Consider the following 21,218-nt stretch of genomic DNA (forward strand, 5'->3'; position numbering starts at 1 on the left):
TTAATACAAACTTTTCCTTAATATGTATTAGCAGGCGACATTGTTTATCTCCTTCTTGTGAAAAGCTATAGCTGCTGAATCCCCACCCTCAAGCCAAGCTGTCCCCACCCCCCACTGTGGCCACTTAGCAAATCCTATTCAAGCATGTGAGTGGATCAATCTGATTTCCTAATTAAATCTTCTGCTTCTGTGCTCACTCCCATTGCTTCCCGGGCAAATGTAGTATCGACTGATGTGCATAAACAATGGCTTTTACTGTTCCTGAATCATACCACTTGTTGCAGGTGTGTGCATGTGCTGGGGGAAGAGACATGTTTGCTTGAATGCTCCTCCCCTGAAAGAAAATCCCCACACAAAGAAAATTTGCATGTCAGGGAGTTTAGGCGAGAACTCTTCTCCCTGACTGTTGTTTCCAATGTACATATTGTTACAAACTAACACTTGGTTACATGATTACAGGCACATTGTCTTGGATTCATGTGACTATGCGTGAAGACTGTGGAATCTTTGTGCATTGATGAGAGGACATACATGGCTGTTTGTGTATATTTTACACATATCTGGGTGCAGATATGTGTTTGTGCATAGTGCGTACTTACTGGGTCCAATGAGAAGCAGCTCATGAACATGGTTTTGGGCTTTTTTAGACACAATGCCATTTACAGTTGTACCTTGGAAGTCAAACGGAATCCGTTCTGGAAGTCCGTTCGACTTCCAAAACATTTGGAAACCAAAGCGCAGCTTCTGATTGGCTGCAAGAAACTCCTGCAGCCAATCGAAAGCCGTGGAAGCCCATTGGAGGTTCAGGTTCCAAAGAACGTTTGCAAACTGGAACACTCACTTCTGGGTTTGTGGGAGCCAAAACGTCTGAGTACCAAGGCGTTTGAGATCCAAGGTACGACTGTATTTACTGAATAGATCCTAACCTTGAATAATGTACTGTCACCACATCTAAGAACTTTCACAAGGGTTTGAAATAAGGTTTTGGTTCTGCTTAGCATGTTCAATTTTTGCAAGCTGCATTATGCACAGCTTCCTTTGCTTGTAGGAGCAGGACGTGACATGAGCAATAGAAAACTAGTTTTGCCTGCCGTTTGATGCAACTTCTCCTAAGGGAAGCTAGCACTTCCACTTAGTGGCAGAGCATCCACTTCGTATGCAGAATGTTCCACCATCTTTAGTTATGGCTGGGAGAGACATGCCTAAAACCCCGGAGAGCCTCTCCCAGCCATCGCAGAGACAATGCTTAGTTAGATGAGCCAATACTCTGACTTAGGATAATTGTACCCAGCTAAAGTACTGGAGAGGGACGTGGGTGGCGCTGTGGGTTAAACCACTGAGCCTAGGACTTGCAGCTCAGAAGGTCGGCAGTTCGAATCCCCGTGACAGGGTGAGCTCCCGTTCCTCAGTCCCTGCTCCTGCCCACCTAGCAGTTCAATAGCACGTCAAAGTGCAAGTAGATAAATAGGTACCGCTCCGGTGGGAAGGTAAACGGCGTTTCCGTGCGCTGCTCTGGTTCGCCAGAAGCGGCTTCGTCATGCTGGCCACATGACCCGGAAGCTGTCTGTGGACAAACGCCAGCTCCCTCGGCCTATAGAGCGAGATGAGCACACAACCCTAGAGTCGTCCGCGACTGGACCTAACGGTCAGGGGTACCTTTACCTTTACTATGGGATAGTTATGAATAACTGTGTCTCCCAAGAGGCTTTTTCCTTTAAATCCTTGGATTTTTGAAAAATGCACACTTTCCCTGCCCAGCCCTGATGTGTATGGATATTTGTGGAGAAAATATACCCTGGGTCGATTAATAGAATGATGATGGTCTGGATGGGCAGCATCTTGTAAGCCAATTCTCTGAAGCAGGGAACTGGTAGCAATGAGTGGCCCACAAGCATTCTTAAGTAACCTATTGTATAGGTATATGCACCTGATGCTTCAATTAAGCTTCACAAAGGAATGCTGTGGTCATAGTGAAAATTAGTTCCATTGCTTTTCAGGATACGGACCGCCTTGCAATGTGACAGTCTTCTTCAGCCCTCTCCTTTCAAGGTGCACAGCTAATATTTTTGACAATGTAAAAGTGAATTATGTAGGTGTATACAAATGTGAGAAGCAGGTATTTGAAAATGAACATGCACACAGGTGCCCTTGTCAGGAAGATGGGGTTGGCTGTAGCTTCTTGCTAACAGTGCCTTTGTTACCATGAAATGGTTGCAATTAGCCATGTAAGCGTAACACTGCAGTTTGCGGGTTCTTGTTCTCCCTTCCACATTCTTACCACCGCCGCTAATATTTTTGCGCTGTTTCCGCTAGCGACATTAAGGACATGTCAGACATGTCGCTGAATTATTGTTAATTGTTTTATTGAACCCTGATTAATGCCAAACTGCTTAGCAGCAATTAGACATGTGATCTCTAAGAACACAGGCAACAAGTAACAGACTTGGATGGTCAACTCTACTCCAGAAATAAGAACAGAGGAAATTGGGAAGAGGAGGGGGAACTGACAACAAAGAATCAAACTTTTTCTCAAACAGATGTCTGAACATAGATGACATTAGAACTCTGTCATTATATTTGGACACAAGTGCCAGGAACTGGAGGAGCAGGTGGTGTTGGGAGAACTCTCGTGGACTGAAATGGTCTACAGAGCAACTGTGCCAATACTACACAGTAGCAATTTATTCCAGCACCTCTTTACTGAAAATGAACAACAAAACGTTAAATAAATCAACAATTGCTTATTGCTTAATATTTGGGATTATAGATTCTTTAGTTTATCAGTACCTTGCGGCCTTCCACTGTGCATTCCTTGTACATTTTCCATTACAGATACATTCTCTCCAAACCAATAAATTATATATATATATATATATATACATATGAAAATTATATATAATTTTCATATATATATGAAAATTAATGGATACATTATAGGGGTTTTTTTGGGAGGGGAGGGAGAAGGTATAACCAAACATTTTTTGACATTTATCTTAAAATAAAAGACTTCCTCTTTTCTTTCTCTTAAATGCCTAAATATAAATAATAAAGAACATTGTTATTTACAGTGATATAACTGATATATAACTCATAAAGACAATAAAGACAATAAATGATTGTGGGGGAACATCGACGTATGTACAAGATGTATTTACAGAAAAAAGAATATATACTTAAAATGGTATGTGGCCATTTCATTGTCTACATTTCTCTGCAGCATTTCGTATATATGTTTGATTTGTTGGATATTGCCACGGCTGGTAGGAATTCAGCCAGTACTGGAAAAGAGTGAGAACAGCCTTTGCTACGTCTCCAAGTGAAAGATGTGCACTTTTAGCCAGGCTTTTCTAAATGCTTAAGGTGCCAATCCTTAGCTGGATTAAGATGAAGGAGCTGAGGGAAAATATGGACATGGTGGCAGCTTTGGGATCAAGAAATAAGAGGTAAAAGGAAACACATAAGACTGTTACCCAGAGTAGACCCACTGAAACAAATGAACTTAAGCCAATTGATTTCAATGGGTATACTCCAATGTTGGGCATCGCCTATATTGTTGGTTGTGCATTAATGGCGGGGTGAGATGGGATACAAAATAAGGATGCAGACAAATTATCTGTTGTGCGGAGAACTCTTATGTGCCATAGCAGCTGCAGAGCTGAGTCTGCCATGCTCTTTCTTACGAGATAGGGTAGTATTTGCCACAGGGGAGCATGAACTACATTCAGAATAAGAGTTCTTTATTTTGACTGCTGTTTCGTTCAGGACAAGTTTTTAGCAAACATTAAGTGGGAGACGGGAGACTACACCTAATAAACACATGATGATGGTGCAAAGCTTGAATGCATTAGAACAGAGTGCCCTGAGAATTGAAGTTGCTTTTAAAATAATAATAATAATAATAGCAGCTTTTTCTAGAGCTTGCTTTGATGGGTCAGAAATTCTTGCTCATTACCACAGCTGTTGTCTAAGCGTTTGATTTATTTCCTCATGTTTCTCTGTCATAGATGCAGCATTGCTGCAGATGTGCAAATGAGCCATTGCTGATTAATAACCCAGATGGAATGTTCCTGTCATCCAAAATAAACTTTTAACATAATACATTTAACTGTAAACAAGTAACGAGAGACCAAACAATTAACAAGAGACCGAAGTTCATGTATATATGAACTAACGGGAAGCTTTATGCTGATCAGAATGTTTTGTTGACCTCTGTTTGTGCCCTCTGTTCTTACACACTTCCTCCAGCATCTGCATGACTGTCACTGGCCAGTGGTCAGCGATGATTGGATTTGAAGTTCCATGACTCCTGGATGGCTGCAAGATTCCCATCCCTGTCTTAAGCCACTCTGTATACAGTGGAACCTCAGTTTTCGAACGTGATCCGTTCCGGGAGACCGTTAAGACTTCCAAAACGTTCAAAAACCGAAAACTCAATGCAAAAGAGTCAATACAACAGGGAAACTCAAAACGGAAGCCGCCTTGGAAGTTCGACTTTCGAGGCTCGTACAGAAGCATTTACTTTCGGGTTTTGGATGTTCTGAAATGTTTGTCAACAGAGACTTTTGAAACTCGAGGTTCCGCTGTATTGTCTTAGGGTTGTAATGCCGAGATTTTTTAAAAAGTCTAAAAGGCCTTACCACCAGTTTTTCATTGAACTTAAGCTTCTTCAAAAAATTGTGCCTAAATTTTAAACCACTTGAATCAGCTGATCACTGCTGGCTTTTCTCTTTTTTAGATTTCAATGGCTGTGGGCCCCTTAGGAATCACAACAACTGGGAAAAAGCTGTTTTAAAACAGATTCTTTTGTACTGTTCCCATTTTGGAAATCTATGACCTCATGTGCTTCAGAGAACAGAGCTTTAAGAACAGAACAGAGAGAAGCTACTACATTTCAGAGTACAGGTATGTGGTGAAACATAGGTAACCCATTTTTACTTAGGTGCATAGAAGTATTACCAATCCCCTCATCGTCTAACCACTTAAAATCAGATGTAGTACTTTGTACACAAGACTGTTTTCAGAAGAACTTAGAGATCTAGCAAAAGACACCTAATTCTCAGCAGCCTTTCTGTGATTTGGTTATAAACATCCGCTTCACAAATATTTTACTCATTCATAGGTGTTTGCTCTCGTTAACTAAGTGATATTTCCAAAATGCAAAATAATAGTAAATGAAAGGGCCACCTTAAAATGCATAGATACTCCCCTTCCATTTTAACTACTGACTTTCTCATTTCTTTAATCCATTCTTTCCAGAATTTCTCTAGTAACTTTTAATTAATTATATTATTGCACAGCAGCTAATGACAGATGCTTGAGCAAAGCTGAGGATATACTGTCAATATAGAAACAATGATAAAACTGGTGCATAAGAATGAGACCTACTTTCTATATTGTAGTTGCAGATAGAATGAACAACAAAATGCATTTGCACTGACATTTTAAATTGATAATTCCTCTACCACGGCATTCAAATCCATGATAGTGCATACGGACCTTGGAAATGCTGACCTCAGCTGTAGCAAATAACTTTTTATTTTATTTTACATCAATAAAATGTCAGCATAAGAGATGTAATAACCGTTCTGAATGCTTGCTACTTTTGGCGGAACTCTTTAACTTTTATCACCTTGCCAGGGGAAAGTCACATTTAGCTTTACTTTAAAATATCCTTTGGTAATGTATCACCAAATATATTTTATATATCATATATACTCAGACTTACCCTCCAAGATATTATTACAATACTGGGATAATATTAAGCCCTTATACTCTTTCCCCACTTTTATGATTTTAACAGGCAGTTTCTAGTGGCGACTTGTCAGCTGCAGCAGGGTGCTAAATGGAGAAATGTGACAGCTCCTTGCCTAGATAGGAGCTTAACAGAGCAGTGTGAGATCCAGCAACCTTTATCAACAATGACGCTAGCCAGCAGAAAGGGACAAAAGGTAATAAAAGTATGTGCTATTTCTTCTTCGGTTTTTGGATGGGCTGATGTACCACATTCAGTTTTCATCTTGCAGTAGTCTGCACAACATATTTCGAGAAATCATGAATGTTCAGCATTAAAGGGAGTGGGTAGGTACACAAAACATCATGTAACTGGTAACATTTTCTGGACTTGCAGGGGTGCACTGCACCACAGAATAATGGTAAAATCCTGTACAGTCGTGCACTAAGAGGTTTTCTGATTGCCCTGCCTTTTTCCCTGGGAAAATTCACTATTTAGCGCTGAATTGTCAATTGCTGGAAAACCTGATGAATTTTACTCCATTTCAGAGGAAAGACTGGGTGGGGGTGGGAAGTGGCAAGACAAGCAAAAGTCTGCACAAGTCCTAGGTTAGGAAGAGTGAATTTAGTTAGGATCAAAACAGACATGGGTGAAGAACAAGGTCCAGTGATTTCCCTTTCTGTTATGTGACCAAATGGAGCAAAACAAACACAGCTAAAAGGAAGACAAGTACAATGAAGAAATCTATTGGGAATATTAATGAGAAGTCTGCAGCTTCTATTGATGTCTTTTTAACTGCACAGTATTGTACTCAGTCCAAACATTGAGGTCTGACATCAGCTGCTCTGTAAAGTGGATTAAAGCTGATCCGTTTTCAATTTAAACTCTTCTCTCAGATCCACACAGTAGCAGGGCCTAACTCACACTAGAGCTCAAAACTGAAGTAGTAGCTCACCTTAATACATGTGAAACCTTAGGAAGTGGAATAAAGATGAATGCGGAAGGTATGCATTTCCAAGGCCAGTGGCAGGGTTTAGGTTTAACGTTGGGGATTGGTAAAGAATTTCCTTCCTTCTGCCTCTTACTGTTATATTTTTGTGACTTACTTGACCAATGCAGTGTAACTTTTGTAGCCATGTAATGTTTTGAGCTGGCTTAGGAGACTGTGTAGGGTTTCTGGGTAACAGAGCAATGCTTTCTCTTGCCTTGAGAAAACAAGATTTTCACCAGTAAAGGAAGATAATACTGCTGAATCCCAGGGTGCCAGGAAGCTAATGCTAGAAAACATTCCCTTGTTAGGTTCTGAACCGGCAGCCAATACTCAGCAAAGCACTTAAACATGCGCTTGAAGTCAGTATGATGAAATGGAAACTTCAAGCTTGTGTTCATGTAAATTACATTGCAGGAAAGTTGTTTCAGTGGTTTCCCCCCTGTAATATAACTTAATCAACAGTTACAACATGATTCTAAATAGCTTTATGCAGAAGTAAATCCTACTGATTAAGTTTCTCCTGGTACATAGGATTAGGACTGCAGCCTTAGACTACGGTGCACTCAAGTTACATTATCCAGATTAGGCTCTCTGGGAGTTGCAAAGATCTCAGCCTCCATACATCAGTGTTAACTGAACTCAAAGGACTAGTTACGAACTGTGAACAGATTTGTTTTTCCTAACCCTCTCCTGAGAGTCAATGTCAGCACAACCAACCTTATTTTTCATTCACAAAAATGAATGAAAATACCACCTTTGGTCACCAGTCTGTGCTGCACAAACTGAGATGTATAAAGGCTAGGACTATCATTCTGACCCAAACTCAGGTCCAGCAAGGGGCTGTTGGCTTGTAAAGTGAGAAGTTGAAATAACTATTCCTGGTGCCTAAGGACCAAACTAGATGGGATACCTATTTGTTTAAACCAGAGACTGCCTCACTCACACATAAAATCAGGGTAAGAGGCCCACATTTTAAGGATAAAATGGAGGGGAGGCCTACCTGCAGCATATCCCCATACAGCCTGCCCTATCCCCAGCTCTTTTACCCTCAGTTGAGCTCTGAGGAATATGTTTGGCTAGGTGAAAAGTGATGTGGGGAGATGATCCCCTTTTGCACTCCCCTTTTCTCTAAAAATAGGGTCTTGTGTAGCTCACCTTCTAGGTGACAGGGGCAAAAAAGTCATTTGATTGATTAGTGGCATAATGTATCTAACAAAATGCATGCTTGACAAATGTACCATTTTTGTCTTACAGATACTTAGATGAAAACCAATACAGATCAACACTTTCCTTCTATTTTACTAAATGTTTAGCCTTTCCCCACCAGACCTCTCATTCTAGCTCATTTGGGTTTCATCTTGTATGTAAGTTGGCAGTTTTGGGCTCAATCCAAATCTAACCAAAGTTAAGCATGTTTAAGTCCCAATGATTGCAAAGGAAGAGATACCGCCCCCAGTAGAAGAGACATTTGTTTTCCAGTTTGAACATAAAAAAATGTTACCCATTTGAAGCGCACCAGATTTCACTCCATGGTAGGGGGTACAGATACAGGTTCAAAATGACTGTGGTTTTATCATTGGCATTTTAATTCCCCACACTATGAGTCCCCCTCTTTTTTTTGTTTGGTTACAAAAGCTGGTCTAATATTTTACCCAGGAACTGCAACCAACTTACCTTGGGCACAATGCAGCAGGGCGTTCTTCTGTATAAACCACACTGGAATAAATAGGAGTTGGTCAAAAGGCCTGATATAGTTCCCATTTATTTCAAAGTTGGTTGCATAGGACTTCCCTGCTGGATTATGGCGCATTTACTTTTTGTGACCAAGCAAGCCTGAACTTGTGTTTCAAAGAAACACGATTACAAAAAATTATAGAGGTTCAGGGAGATTCTTGGCTGATTATATTAAACTTAAAGCCCACAGTATTTCTGTCAAATATTTAATATAGCTTTACGTCTTTTGGTATTGACCTGTCGTAAACAATGGCATAACATTTGGATCTACCATTTCCTTCTAGGCTCCCAAATCAAACCGTGGTCCTGTGAGAGAGCAGACAAAACCCAACTCATATAAGGTAAGGAAATAACCACCTCTTATAAAAGAAAGGCGTATGCTTTGTTCTTTAGGTAGCTATGCCAGTACAGAACGTTTTTGATCAGGGGCTACAGCAAGCAAACACAGGGACTGTTGCAGTTCTTGCAAGTTGTACAGCCAGTCGCCACTAATGCAATGCACAAAGAAAATAAGGGGACCGGGTTGTGGGGAAGATATAACCCAGAATGTTAGAGACTTCTGCGAAATACTGTGGAACAGCAATCACTTGTAACTTTTACAAAACTTGCTCTCAACATAACATAACATAAAGGCACCATTGATATCGTTCTCATTTTTGAAATACTGTAAAAAAATTGCTACATATGGCACATAACACTTTTTGTATATACATTATATATTTAATTTATAAAAGTTTTTTTCCTGTTTTGTCTTTTTTAATCCTAATAGCGGAACTGCTAAAATAAAATAAATTGTTTTTAATTTAAAGGTGGAGTACTTCAATATATAAAATAAAGTTTTACATGTGAATCTATGTGGGTTGGTTTTTTGTTTTTTTTTAGTGTTTCTCTCTCTCTCTCTCTCTCTCTCTCTCTCTCTTTTATACAGCGATGGGATCTTGGTTAGCTATTACACTGGACAATCTTGCTTGCAATTCTTCCTGTGTTGAGAACCGACTGTTTTGGGTAGTCCTGGTGTCAGCCAGTCGATATGCAGTAGCTGATTCCAGGTCGACTGTTATGGGGTTTTGTATGCTCAGAAAAGGTGTATCTTCCCCTATCCTCTCATCTTCTGTTTCACTCTCTGAGCTACTGTTCTCACAGCTTGTGTCGGTGTTCATTTCCAACCTATTGGAAATATGGCCATTGGGCTTTGTTCTTTTGGCCCTCCGACTGTTGACTAGTTTTTTGGGGGGCTCTTGCGTCGGTTCATACTCTTGTGTGGTTTCGTATTCCTCGTCCTCCACTATCCTCAGCGGACTTGGTGGCAGGCTGCCGCTTTCATGCGCGGGGTTGTGGTGGTAAGAGGAGTTGAACTGTTGCATGTGATGCTCGTATTTTTCCCGTAACCGGGGTGGGGTCACCAGAAGGAGAGGCCTCTCCTCTTCTATAAACGGGCTGACTGCCACAGAAGGGACAGACATTGTTAAACTGGAGACTTGCGGAGACATTTCTGAGGCAGGCGACTTTGGAGAACTTGGAGTATGGAAATCTACGGGTGACATGCGAGCTGGTGTTGTCATAGCAGATACGTACCTAAAGAAGTACAGATAAAATTGAGCTGGAGAAGAATTAAGTGAAAGAACAAAAACGTGACAGCATTAGGAAAAATAATTTCTTGGAGGTTCCCAAGCCATTTGGAATCTTGATGCACAGCCTGCCAAATTGCTAGTAATACTGAATTACATTAGTGGGGCTGCAGTGATACACTTCTTCATTTTCTAAATATAAAATAAAATACTTGCATTCCTAAACTCCAAATCTGTACAATGCTTGAGACAAAACTGATTCGCATGTATAATTAAATTTTATATATTAATGTTCCTCATTTTCGCAAGTTTTCATGAAAATGAATAGCAACCCATGATGAAATATAGATAACATCTCCAGCGATATTCATTTCCATCAGCTTTAGAGAAGAGAAAATTTAATCTTTAGCGCTGAAAGATTTCAAGGCTGGGAAGGGCAAATTGGTTGTATGGATGTCAAAGGAATTTCAAGGTTTTACACCAAGGATCTTCATCATGGTGCTCATTTACATATGAATTCAGAAAGCATTCAAGGCTAAGTTTAAGAATAGTAGCACAATGGAAGTACTATTCCCAGTTAATTAATCTACTGTAACGCCCTGCAGCATTTCAGGCATTTCTGACTTTCAGGCATATGACTACATGCAAATAATACTGCAAAGGTTATTCAGAGATTCGTGTCTCACATTTATATGATTTAGTTATATATCTATCATTACTACTGATTTATTTCCTCCATGTGTGTCTTCCATTTGCTGTGCCACACTGGGTATGAGTCATGGGAGTATATTCCAGATACAGTCATACTTTGGGTTACAGATGCTTCAAGTTGCGTTTTCTCAGGTTACGGATGCGCCGAAACCCGGAAGTACTGGAATGGGTTACTTCCAGGTTTCGGTGGTCGCGCATGCACAGAAGTCGCAACCTGTGCATGCGCAGATGTGCTGCTGCGGGTTGCAAACGTGGCTCCCGCACGGATCACGTTTGCATCCCGAGCGTTCACTGTATTTGCTTTCCAGAAAGGAAGTTAACAGAGACCTCCTGGAGAAGCATCAAGTGGGCCCTACTCTGATAATAAATAGTCACATAAACAATAATTCAGTGATGCTTATTCTATATTCCGCATTTCTCTTAATAAGAATTGATGCACGTTAAATATATGGTTGAACTGAGGCAACTACGTGACTACGACATCAATTAGTGGTATCTAAGTGAGTGGAGTTTTCTTCTCCCGAAACCTCAACTGAGGGAAGGGAAGATGCCTTCAACCTGCTTTTTGTATCTTTTGCTCTTTGAAAGAGGTTAGAGAATAAATCAACCGATATTTCTTATTAAAATAAGGAGAAGGGTATAGGCTGTGTATTAATGTTATAGTTTAAGCACATCTCTCTTACACACATGGTGCAACAGGTTGGAGGTTGGAAAAAGCAGACCAGACTTTCATAATTCCTGGTAGGAACCTTTTCCTGGTTATTCTGATCACCTGCTTTATTCACAGTCTACTTTGGCTGCATCTGCACTTAAGCTCCACTTTCCTTCTAAAAAGCCACTCCAAAAGACTTTGTGCCATGGGATGGATCAACATCTTTGGCTAATTATTTAGAAGATCATAGAATCCCCTTGTAAAGAAGTCTGCTCTCAGCTTAGAATTTCTCTCCCCCCCTCCCCAACTCCCATCTATCACTGAGTTTTAAATTTGAGATGAATAAACAAACATAGAATGAAAAAACCTAAGGATTTCTTGAAAGACTGAAAAAGCTGTTTTAAAAATGAACTCATTTCTGCCGGCTTGTATCCCAGATAAGTCACACCTTTCGAATTATTGGCTGTAGGTACCTCTCACTGTGTGGTGAATCGCGGTAGGAGTCGGGTGTCTCTCGTGCATGCCTGAGAAAACTATTGCATTCCCTTGGCCCTCCAATGCCATTGAGACGCCCTCGGGGGCCTGACGGACTTGCATGGCGGCTGTTCTCAACTGAGGAGCTCACAAGCACAGAATGGCTTTCGGAGATTATGCTTTCGGTCCGACCATTGCTCCAACTAATAAAAAGCCGTTGGGAAGAACAGAAGAGAATATTTTAAAATTTAACACTGGAAAGAGAAAACTACGTAATGCATGATCCAGGAGTGTGCATAGAGGTAAAGTTTTTCTAATGCTGCTTATTAAGAAGATAATTCTTAAAAAAACTACTATGTACACAAAATGGGGGGGGGTACCCTGAAACTTTCAGCCTTCAACTGACACAGTCTTCAAGATTTTACTGTCATACAAAGGAACAAATGGTATCGCTCTGTGTCAAGGAAATTATATAAACAAATAAGAAATTATATGCTCTGAATAAATTATGAAGTTCACTATAAGCGTATTTACTTGGAATTTATTCGGAATATCACTAACGGTCTTGCACATCCTCATTAAAACCTAACACAAACCAAGATAAGAGGGGAAAGGGTTGCTGTGGGAGAGAGGGGGATACTGTAGCTTAAAGCTTAAGGGACCCCTGACCATTAGGTCCAGTCGCGGACGACTCTGGGGTTGAGGCGCTTATCTTGCTTTACTGGCCGAGGGAGCCAGCGTTTGTCCGCAGACAGCTTCCAAGTCATGTGGCCAGCATGACTAAGCCGCTTCTGGTGAACCAGAGCAATGCATGGAAACGCCATTTACCTTCCCACCAGAGTAGTACCAATTTATCTACTTGCATTTTGACGTGCTTTCGAACTGCTAGGGTGGCAGGAGCAGGGACCGAGCAATGGGAGCTCACCCCGTTGTGGGGATTCGAACCGCCGACCTTCTGATCGGCAAGCCCTAGGCTCTGTGGTTTAACCCACAGCGCCACCCGCATCCACTATACTGTAGCTTACCTCTTCTCAAATAAAATCACTGGAGGGGAATACACACATTTCAAAACAGTAAATTAAACAAAATAAGAGCAAATGGTTTTTAAAATAGGCTACAGAGCTGAATAGCCTGGCTAGCGCCCACCAGATTTTTTTATTTCTTTAAAGGCAAGGTGAAGACACTTGGACGTGAGTGTGTTCATCTAGCCTTGAGTGGTAAACTGTGGCAACACCTACAGTATCTATACAGGGTTACCCAGGAGTAAATTGCACAGGATGTATTCCCAAGTAAGTGGGCTTTGCCATCATACAAAGGAATAAATGGCCAGACCTTCACAACCAGTGACCCACCAAGCTGAACTGCCTGCCCGCCCCCTGTATGGTAGGGTCCAAGGGGATTTTGGGGCCACTAATAGTTTTCTGTATGTCTGACACTAGAAAAACAGGGTTGTCAAGCACATGGCAAGCAGCTAAATATGGTTGGTGGGACATGTTCAGTTCTGTGGGTCGCACATTGGGCAGGAATTACACTGCTCAACATTGTTCTCATCAGAGACATAATTGAGAATTAGGCATAGCTTAATTCCACACAACAACTTAATAGCAGTGAATCTATTATTCAAAGGAATAATTGCAACATCCCAGGAACAAAAAATTGATTACCTTGTTACTCTGATTACCTTGTTACTCATATGATGTATTAAAGGTAAAGGTAAAGGGACCCCTGACCATTAGGTCCAGTCGTGGCTGACTCTGGGGTTGCAGCGCTCATCTCGCTTTATTGGCCGAGGGAGCCGGTGTACATCTTCCGGGTCATGTTGCCAGCATGACTAAGCCGCTTCTGGCGAACCAGAGCAGCGCATTGAAATGCCGTTCACCTTCCCGCCGGAGCGATATCTATTTATCTACTTGCACTTTGACGTGCTTTTGAACTGCTAGGTTGGCAGGAGCAGGGACTGAGCAATTGGAGCTCACCCTGTCGCAGGGATTCGAACCGCCGACCTTCCGATCGGCAAGTCCTAGGCTCTGTGGTTTAACCCACAGCGTCACCCGCATCCTATGATGTATTAGCCATTAACAATAATAGTGTGATCAAGGTGTGAGATTACTACAACACAGAGTTTTCCGAACTTTTCACATTGGTGACACACTTTTTGGACATGCATCATTTCGAGATACATTAATTCAGTTTTACTAACAAACCAGAGGTTAAACTAACCCCTTTCCAGCCCCGGGATGGGCGCAGGGAGTGTTTGTGTGATACACCTATGCACTGCAGCTGACACACTAACCTGTGATGACAGACAGTTTGGAAAGCTCTTCTGCAACAGACATGGACTCTAAAATCATGGAAGGTTGACACTTGCTTTAGCCCTTCCCCTCAGCCAACAAAAGCTGCTTTTTAATATGGTTTAGAAGAATATGTGAATATTTCAGCAACCAGTAAAAAGTCTCTGTAATCAAAGATTTGTTGCAATCACCGGAAAGGTCCAACATAGTTAAAAGTTTACCAAGATGCACCTTTTCTTAAAAATAAGAAGAAAAAAACTTGCAGGTTTTATTTCAGCCGCCTACCTGTGACTAGGTGTCTGGGTGACCGTTGTGGAATGGTGAGTCGTTGAGGTATAGTGGCTTGTAGAAAATGATGTCTCTGTTTCTCTCTCCACAGCATGCTCACTGGATATTACATTTTTTGATACATATTGCTAAATAAAAGGGAGACATAACTCATATTTATAAGCACAACTCATACATCATGGATGGGATTCACCCAATTAGTCCTTTAAATGGAAGGGCTTCTACTTGTGTAACTGGCCTTTCTCCTCTCCCTCGTGGCCTCCCACCAGTGGCTTGTGTGTGTGTGTCAGGAGAACCCTATATATTTGGGTCTGGCAAGTTAATGTGCTTGAATACTCCCACTGAGACCTCAGGAGGTCTTTAATAAAGAATGGGGAAAGTTTATGATTTATTTGAAAAGCTACTGCAAACAATTACACACATTGGTAGGATTGACAGAAAACTTGTACAGTGGTACCTCGGATTACTTACGCTTCAGGTTACAGACTCCGCTAACCCAGATATAGTGCTTCAGGTTAAGAACTTTGCTTCAGGATAAGAACAGAAATTGTGCTCTGGCAGCGCGGCGGCAGCAGGAGGCCCCATTAGCTAAAGTGGTGCTTCAGGTTAAGAACAGTTTCAGGTTAAGAGCGGACCTCCGGAACGAATTAACCCGAGGTACCACTGTACTAAAAATTTGAACTATGGATTGACAAAGGATTTATAAAAATAAGAGTTATGAAAGAGATGCAGAGGGGAAAATCATTACATTAAGATCCACAATGGAGGGCGGGGAGGGAAGTCAAAAGGGATTATATGTTTATGTATTTAATTCACTTGTTTATGTAAAATAGAAAACACAAAAATAAAATTTATGAATACTCCCACTGAAACTCCCTCCATCTTACAAACTAGTTCATCAGGGAGAAAGGTTTAGCTATCTAAAATTACAACACTAAAGGTGCTTTCTGATAACAGCACATCAGGCCAGAATATGGACTGGCTTTCTCCTAATGCTCTGGCTAACCCAGGGTAGACTTTTGAGTAGGGGCTATGGGTATTTTTTGACTTCCCTTTTCAAATACTTAATCTCTCTCCACCCATAACAACTAAATAATAATAATATGCTGGTCCCCTGAATTTCAGTGGTGAGGCGGCAATCTGCTCTTAAGTTCTTTGTGAAGTGTGTTAGGGGCAGCATAAATTTTCTGTATTTTTACAAACTAGTCTTTCAAAATATTTAGTTTGGCCATCATTTGGGGACTTTATAGGAACAATAGAGTCTGAATTCTGGCCTATTCTTTCCTAATGGCTCAAAAAGCAATTGACAGAAGAAATAGTTCGCCTATGTGGTGCCTAAGAAACAGGCATAGTTTGTCTACAAATTGGCTCTCTCAGGGAATGATGCAATATGAGGAATATCTGCATTGTTTAAATACAGAGAACAGGTGAAATCCTTTGTCCGCTGGAATTGACGGCAAAACTCTTATTGACTGCAAAGATCCTTAGGATTACCCCCAAGGTAGCTCTGGTTCATCTGTAAAATGTACTGCTAGCTGACTGCTATTTTGGTTCTGTTCAGGAGTTCACCCCATTCTTTTATCTTTAATCCATAAATCAGGTTTTTTGGCTAGTAGGCCATGGACTGCATTCAACTCTCATTGTCATTTTTTTTTAGCCCTTTCCGTAGCTCAGAGTGGCACCTGTCAAATGAGGTGGTGCTCTGCATGTCTAATCTTGCAAGGAACTCTCCACTTCTGTTCTGGCCAGCAGACATTGCTCCTTTCCAACCTGAGAATGTCTGAAAAAGCTCTTCAGTAGCAGTGGATTGGAAGCTGCTTCTCCTTTTGCCAGCAGGCATGTATTAGGAGAAATCACATTGTTAATGCTATTTATGCACTCAGCTTAAGCACTGTGTGTACATTGAGTAGCATTGCCAGTAGCTCCTCTATATTCATGAAATACTTTCTTGGGAGTAAGTTTGGGCTCTAAAGACATCTTGGAACCATTATGAGGGCAGAATCTCCACTGAAATGAACATGAAGAAGAAGAGTTTGGATTTGATATCCCGCTTTATTACTACCCTAAGGAATCTCAAAGCGGCTAACAATCTCCTTTCCCTTCATTCCCCACAATGAACACTCTGTGAGGTGAGTGAGGCTGAGAGACTTCAGAGAAGTGTGACTAGTCCAAGGTCACCCAGCAGTTGCATGTGGAGAAGCGGAGACGTGAACCCGGTTCAACAGATTACGAGTCCACCGCTCTTAACAACTACACCACACTGGTAATATTTTACATGAGCTATGTATGACCAAGGGCAGCTCTTTTACTTGAAACAAAGTGGTGGCAGGCAAAAGAACTGCAACAAAATCTTATCTACTTTCTCAGAGAACCAAGGGCATGGTTGATCTTGTGATTAAGAAAGTGAATGAATGAATGAATGAATGAATGAATGAATGAATGAATGTGAGATCCACACAAGATATGGTGTATCCTTTGCTTCAACCATGGGAATATTCCCCCTCACATGGATTCCATTTTGTGAGAACAAACATTGTTGTAGCCTACCTTTTAGGTAGAAGGTTCAATCCGAGTTGGCAGTGCTCAGTATTATTTTGACGTTAATATTCTATGTCCTTAAGATGGCTTTCAAAGTAAAATTCCATGTACAAAACCAGAAAGGGTGCCCACAAAAATACCCTGCTTCTAACTTCAGGTGACTGTTGTTGTCTGGACAAGGTACATGGTTCATGATTGTTTTTTTGTGGACAATCTGTGCAGAAGGATGTCTTTACACTGCTGTGCTGATAAAATCTAATTTCCATGATTTCATATAGAAGACCTACCAGGATTTGAATTCTCTGTAACTTTATGTAACTTCAGTTACGCCTTTGCCCAGAAAAAGAAAGTCTGTAAATTAGAATTATTCTGAGTTACATTCATAAGAGCCGACTCCTAGGGGCTTAGGGTTCCTTCGGCATCCTCAATAAAATATTTGAGGGGGCTCAGCCCCCACTAAAAGTTAATCGGCATTGTTATTCAAATGGTGTGCATGTGCCACATCTTGTGATTTATTATACAGGGTGGGGCTTACCTAGCCTCCCCCTTATTTTATTCAGGTTGGCACACCAGTTACATTGGAAAACTTTCTTCACTCTTACAATTGCTTTTTTAGGTGGTCATGGTAGAATAACAAGTTATTTGGGGGGCGGGGAGAGAAGCATGCTTATCATTTCTATCTGATAACTGATTAAATAAAAACTGGTGATGAAGTGATGAGCTACACTTCGCGGTGCCACTTGTGCAAAACTTACATTCACCAGCTGGACATTTTCGGGTGGCGGGTGAGGGTGGTGAGGCCCATTGGCCATATTGACTCTATGGTTGCGCTCAGATCGAAGGCCTTGCCGGAGGCGGTCGTGTAACTTTTTCCGCTGTTTCCTGCGTTTCAAATAAAGAACAGCTTTAAAAGTCAAATAGACAAAGCAGTTCTGCTCTGCAACCATATCTGACCAGCACATTCCCATACATGGATTATCTGAATGACAAGAAACTGCAAGAGATCTGTATGACGTTAAGACTTCAGGACTTCCAGAACTCTGTCAGGCTTATGAGGAGAGAAGATTTATCGGGAAAGGTGTTCTACCTTCCAAAATGAATTGCCTTTCTGAAACTTTCACAGTCTGTTGCTCTTTTGAGATCAAAGGGGGATGACAGCCATGGATTTCAATTGAGAAGCAAGACCGTATTATATATATGTTATCTATTCACATTCACCCTTGTTTCTTCGTCTCTACCAAAAATGTGCACTTCATATGTGTCAGAGCTGCCTCCAGGTCCCAGCTCACAGAGGACCAACGCTAGGCTGTAGTTATGTACAAAAGTCTTTATTGAGGTTCAGTTTCCATTTTAAAGCCGCAGCGCGCAGCTCTACGTCTCGACCTTAGACCGGCGAAGTCCCGTCTGAGTCTCCGCCCCTTCCACACCAGTTTAAGACCCTCGCCTTGCTCCACCTCTTCCTAAGTTCCTTTCTCCTCTGGGCCCTCCTGCCTGCTAGGGTTTCATCCTTTCTGGACTCCTCTGACGCTGACCCTGATGATTCTTCCCCCTCCTTCCGGCGGGCTTTAGGACCTGGTTCCCTATCCGGGCTACCTTCTGTGCCGCTCGCCTGTACATTTGAACTTGGCGCGCGCGCCCAGCCTGCAACTTTCCTCTTGACCGTTCCCTCGCTCTCCAATGGAGGCGTGGCCAACCCTGACTCATCTTCTCTCGCTGGTGGTGCATATGTGGGCTCTGATACCTGGGACTCCTCCCCCCCACTACGCTCTGGTGGGGAAGCTGGTCCTGATTTCCAACTGCTGCTCTGGGAGTCCCCGCTGGCCCCTTGCTTCTGGGGTGTCCCCCTTGGGTCCCCCCTTGCCCTGCCCATCGGCGCCCCCTTCTGTGAATCTTCCGATTCGCTGGAGAGGCTCATGGAATCTATCGGGCTGCTGTCATATTCTCCTACGCTGCCCTCGGATTGCTCCCCCTCGCTCTCCATCTCCTCTCCTCCCTGCGCTCCCGCTGAGTCCCTGACAATATGTTTTGGAAGGTGCTTGGCGCAATGCACAAGGACTTTCTATGGAGTATGATCATGTTTCTCCCCTTGTCAGTGTGCCTATGACTAATAGGTGGGCTCTAGGAAACTCAGGTGGCAGAATGGGTCAGTGTATCTGGTTGTTAACCCACACAGGGATGGCTGTGTGCAGGATTCCTGCACTGCAGGGAGTTGGCCTAGATGCCCCTCTGGGTCCCTTAGAATTCAGTGAAAACAATGCTCTTATCTCTTATCTTTACAGGAGAGCACCATTCCCAGCAGCAGCTAGTTTCTTGTATAGTATCTCGGTGCAGAGGCCCTTGCAAGGCTTTATTCTGAATTCATGTGCATCTTATCACTTTTCTGAAATAACCTGGTTATCCTGATGCCTGCCTGCAATGTAATGTACAGTCGTGGACATGTACTGACTTTAGCTGTGCAAAGAGAAAAAAAAGAATCTTTTTTTGTACAGCAGCCATATATTTTAAAAATGTAAGCTGTTTCAAAATGCTTTTAAATAAAGTAAAATCCAAAGGTGGTAATTCTTATGGTTTTAAGGTATGAACTTTGTTCAGAAAGATGCAACTGTTTTTTTACTGAGCTTTTCCCCAAGCTTTGCTGCCACAGAAAGTGCTGAATCACTCGCTGGCCTGTGCTGAACTATAGATGGGAGGAGGATACTGCATCAACTGCAAATTCACCTGAGTCAAGGGATACAGCCGCAGCAAAGAAATCTGCTTTATTATATAATATTATAGTGTATGTGTATATTGGTTTGACTCTGCGCAAACCAATATATATGCTGGCGTTCACTTGATTAAGAATAGGTGTTCTCATAGCAGGAAATGACTGAATGATCCCTCACTAAAACCTTTACTAGCTGCAAAATAAGTGTATGCGTTTTTCTTATTTAAATTTCATTAATAGGAAAGTGTAGTGGCATTTCCAGTGGCAATGTTAATAAAGTGATAAGGTGACATCACATAACACTGACTCTTCCAAAATGTTCCATCTGTACAGCAGTTAATTCAATGAAGAGGCACCGATGCAAGGAACAGAATGCGCATTTAGCTTTTGCAATACTTTTTTCTTTTCTGTTTCCCTTTAGTGATTTGCCTTTGTGTTTTTTGGTTAGTGAGTGCCCTTCATGTGCAGGAAAAAAATGGCCCATTTCCAATACAGAGATGAAACAGAATTACCTACCCTCAGCAAGTAAACATAAGGATGGGCTGCTCTAAGAATAAGCAATTCTTATTCCAATATGCTTTAAATCCCTATATTTCTCTGTATTGGTGACAGATCAATTACCTATCAACATGCATTTTGACATTCATTATTAACATACTGAGCTAGTATATTAAAGTGTGGAGGAGATTTTTGGATTTAAACCTGGCTCTGGAGTCATCCTACAGCATGAATAATAACTTTCTAAATTAATGAATTTTAATTCTGAAGCCCTTCAGAACAAATGGGACACTTAGGCAGTTATCTCAGTGGGTCATGAGTTAGATTAGAAAAATCTAAGGGATCATCTCCTTATAGACAAACAATCCCAGTAACTACCTGCCTTGTTGGTAGTAGCAACTGCCCTGTGGAACGCCCTCCCATCTGATGTCAAGGAAATAAACAACTATCTGACTTTCAGAAGACATCTGAAGGCAGCCTTCTGCCCAGAGTGGCTGGGGCAACTCATTCAGATGGGTGGCATAATTAATAATAATAATAATAATAATAATAATAATAATAATAATAATAATAGTCTTCTAAGGGGTCATCTCCATCGGAATTTTTTTTGTGATTATACAATATAGCACACTCCAGCTTCACTATAAGGTTGCAAATAAATTTTTGAGTTTATTTAGCTGCTTAATCTTGCATCAACAGTTGCAAGCACATTTCTTAGCCTTTTGTTTTGACAGGGTCCCGATCCCTCAGTGATAAACACAAATATAGAAAGGAAGAGGAAAGTTTACTTGGTTTTGCAGTAGGCCACAACACACATGATTCCAACTACTAGGAGAGCAATGCAGATGCCAGTTATGGTCAACACCCTTTTCTGGTAGAGTTCCTCAGCTTCTAGAAAGGGGCAAAAAGGAGAAGGTTACAAAATGTACACTAGATAATAAAAGACAGAGCAACCAATGCCACAAACAATTATTTTACAATCTCACGCAGTGAAATCAATGACACAATCACCATACAAAATTTAAGTTTAGAAATTAA

General features: G+C 41.5%; 1 protein-coding gene and 1 long non-coding RNA gene across 11 annotated transcripts in view; one reads left to right on the forward strand and one right to left on the reverse strand.

Moving 5' to 3' along the window:
• The window catches only part of LOC307206559, a 44,079-nt gene extending 37,981 nt beyond the window's left edge, over positions 1-6,098 (forward strand). For all 3 annotated transcript variants that reach the window (XR_013834340.1, XR_013834341.1, XR_013834342.1), the window contains exon 3: positions 5,801-6,098. This is a non-coding gene — a long non-coding RNA (uncharacterized lncRNA). The remainder of the gene's footprint in view (positions 1-5,800) is intronic.
• A 3,056-nt stretch (positions 6,099-9,154) lies between these two features.
• The window catches only part of NRG1 (neuregulin 1), a 521,720-nt gene continuing 509,656 nt past the window's right edge, over positions 9,155-21,218 (reverse strand). For 5 of the 8 annotated variants that reach the window (XM_079959485.1, XM_079959483.1, XM_079959486.1 and 2 more), the window contains 5 exons: positions 20,969-21,071; positions 17,734-17,860; positions 14,438-14,568; positions 11,836-12,064; positions 9,640-10,031 (listed from right to left, as the gene is read on the reverse strand). In XM_079959485.1, the coding sequence (XP_079815611.1) occupies positions 9,777-10,031; positions 11,836-12,064; positions 14,438-14,568; positions 17,734-17,860; positions 20,969-21,071 (845 nt within the window). In that variant the 3' untranslated portion in view covers positions 9,640-9,776. Of the gene's footprint in view, positions 10,032-11,835; positions 12,065-14,437; positions 14,569-17,733; positions 17,861-20,968; positions 21,072-21,218 lie in introns of all 8 variants that reach the window. The other 3 variants (XM_079959487.1, XM_079959489.1, XM_079959488.1) reach the window with 1 other exon arrangement.

This window comes from Podarcis cretensis (assembly GCF_951804945.1).
Source record: "Podarcis cretensis genome assembly, chromosome: 17".
Taxonomy (NCBI): domain Eukaryota; kingdom Metazoa; phylum Chordata; class Lepidosauria; order Squamata; family Lacertidae; genus Podarcis; species Podarcis cretensis.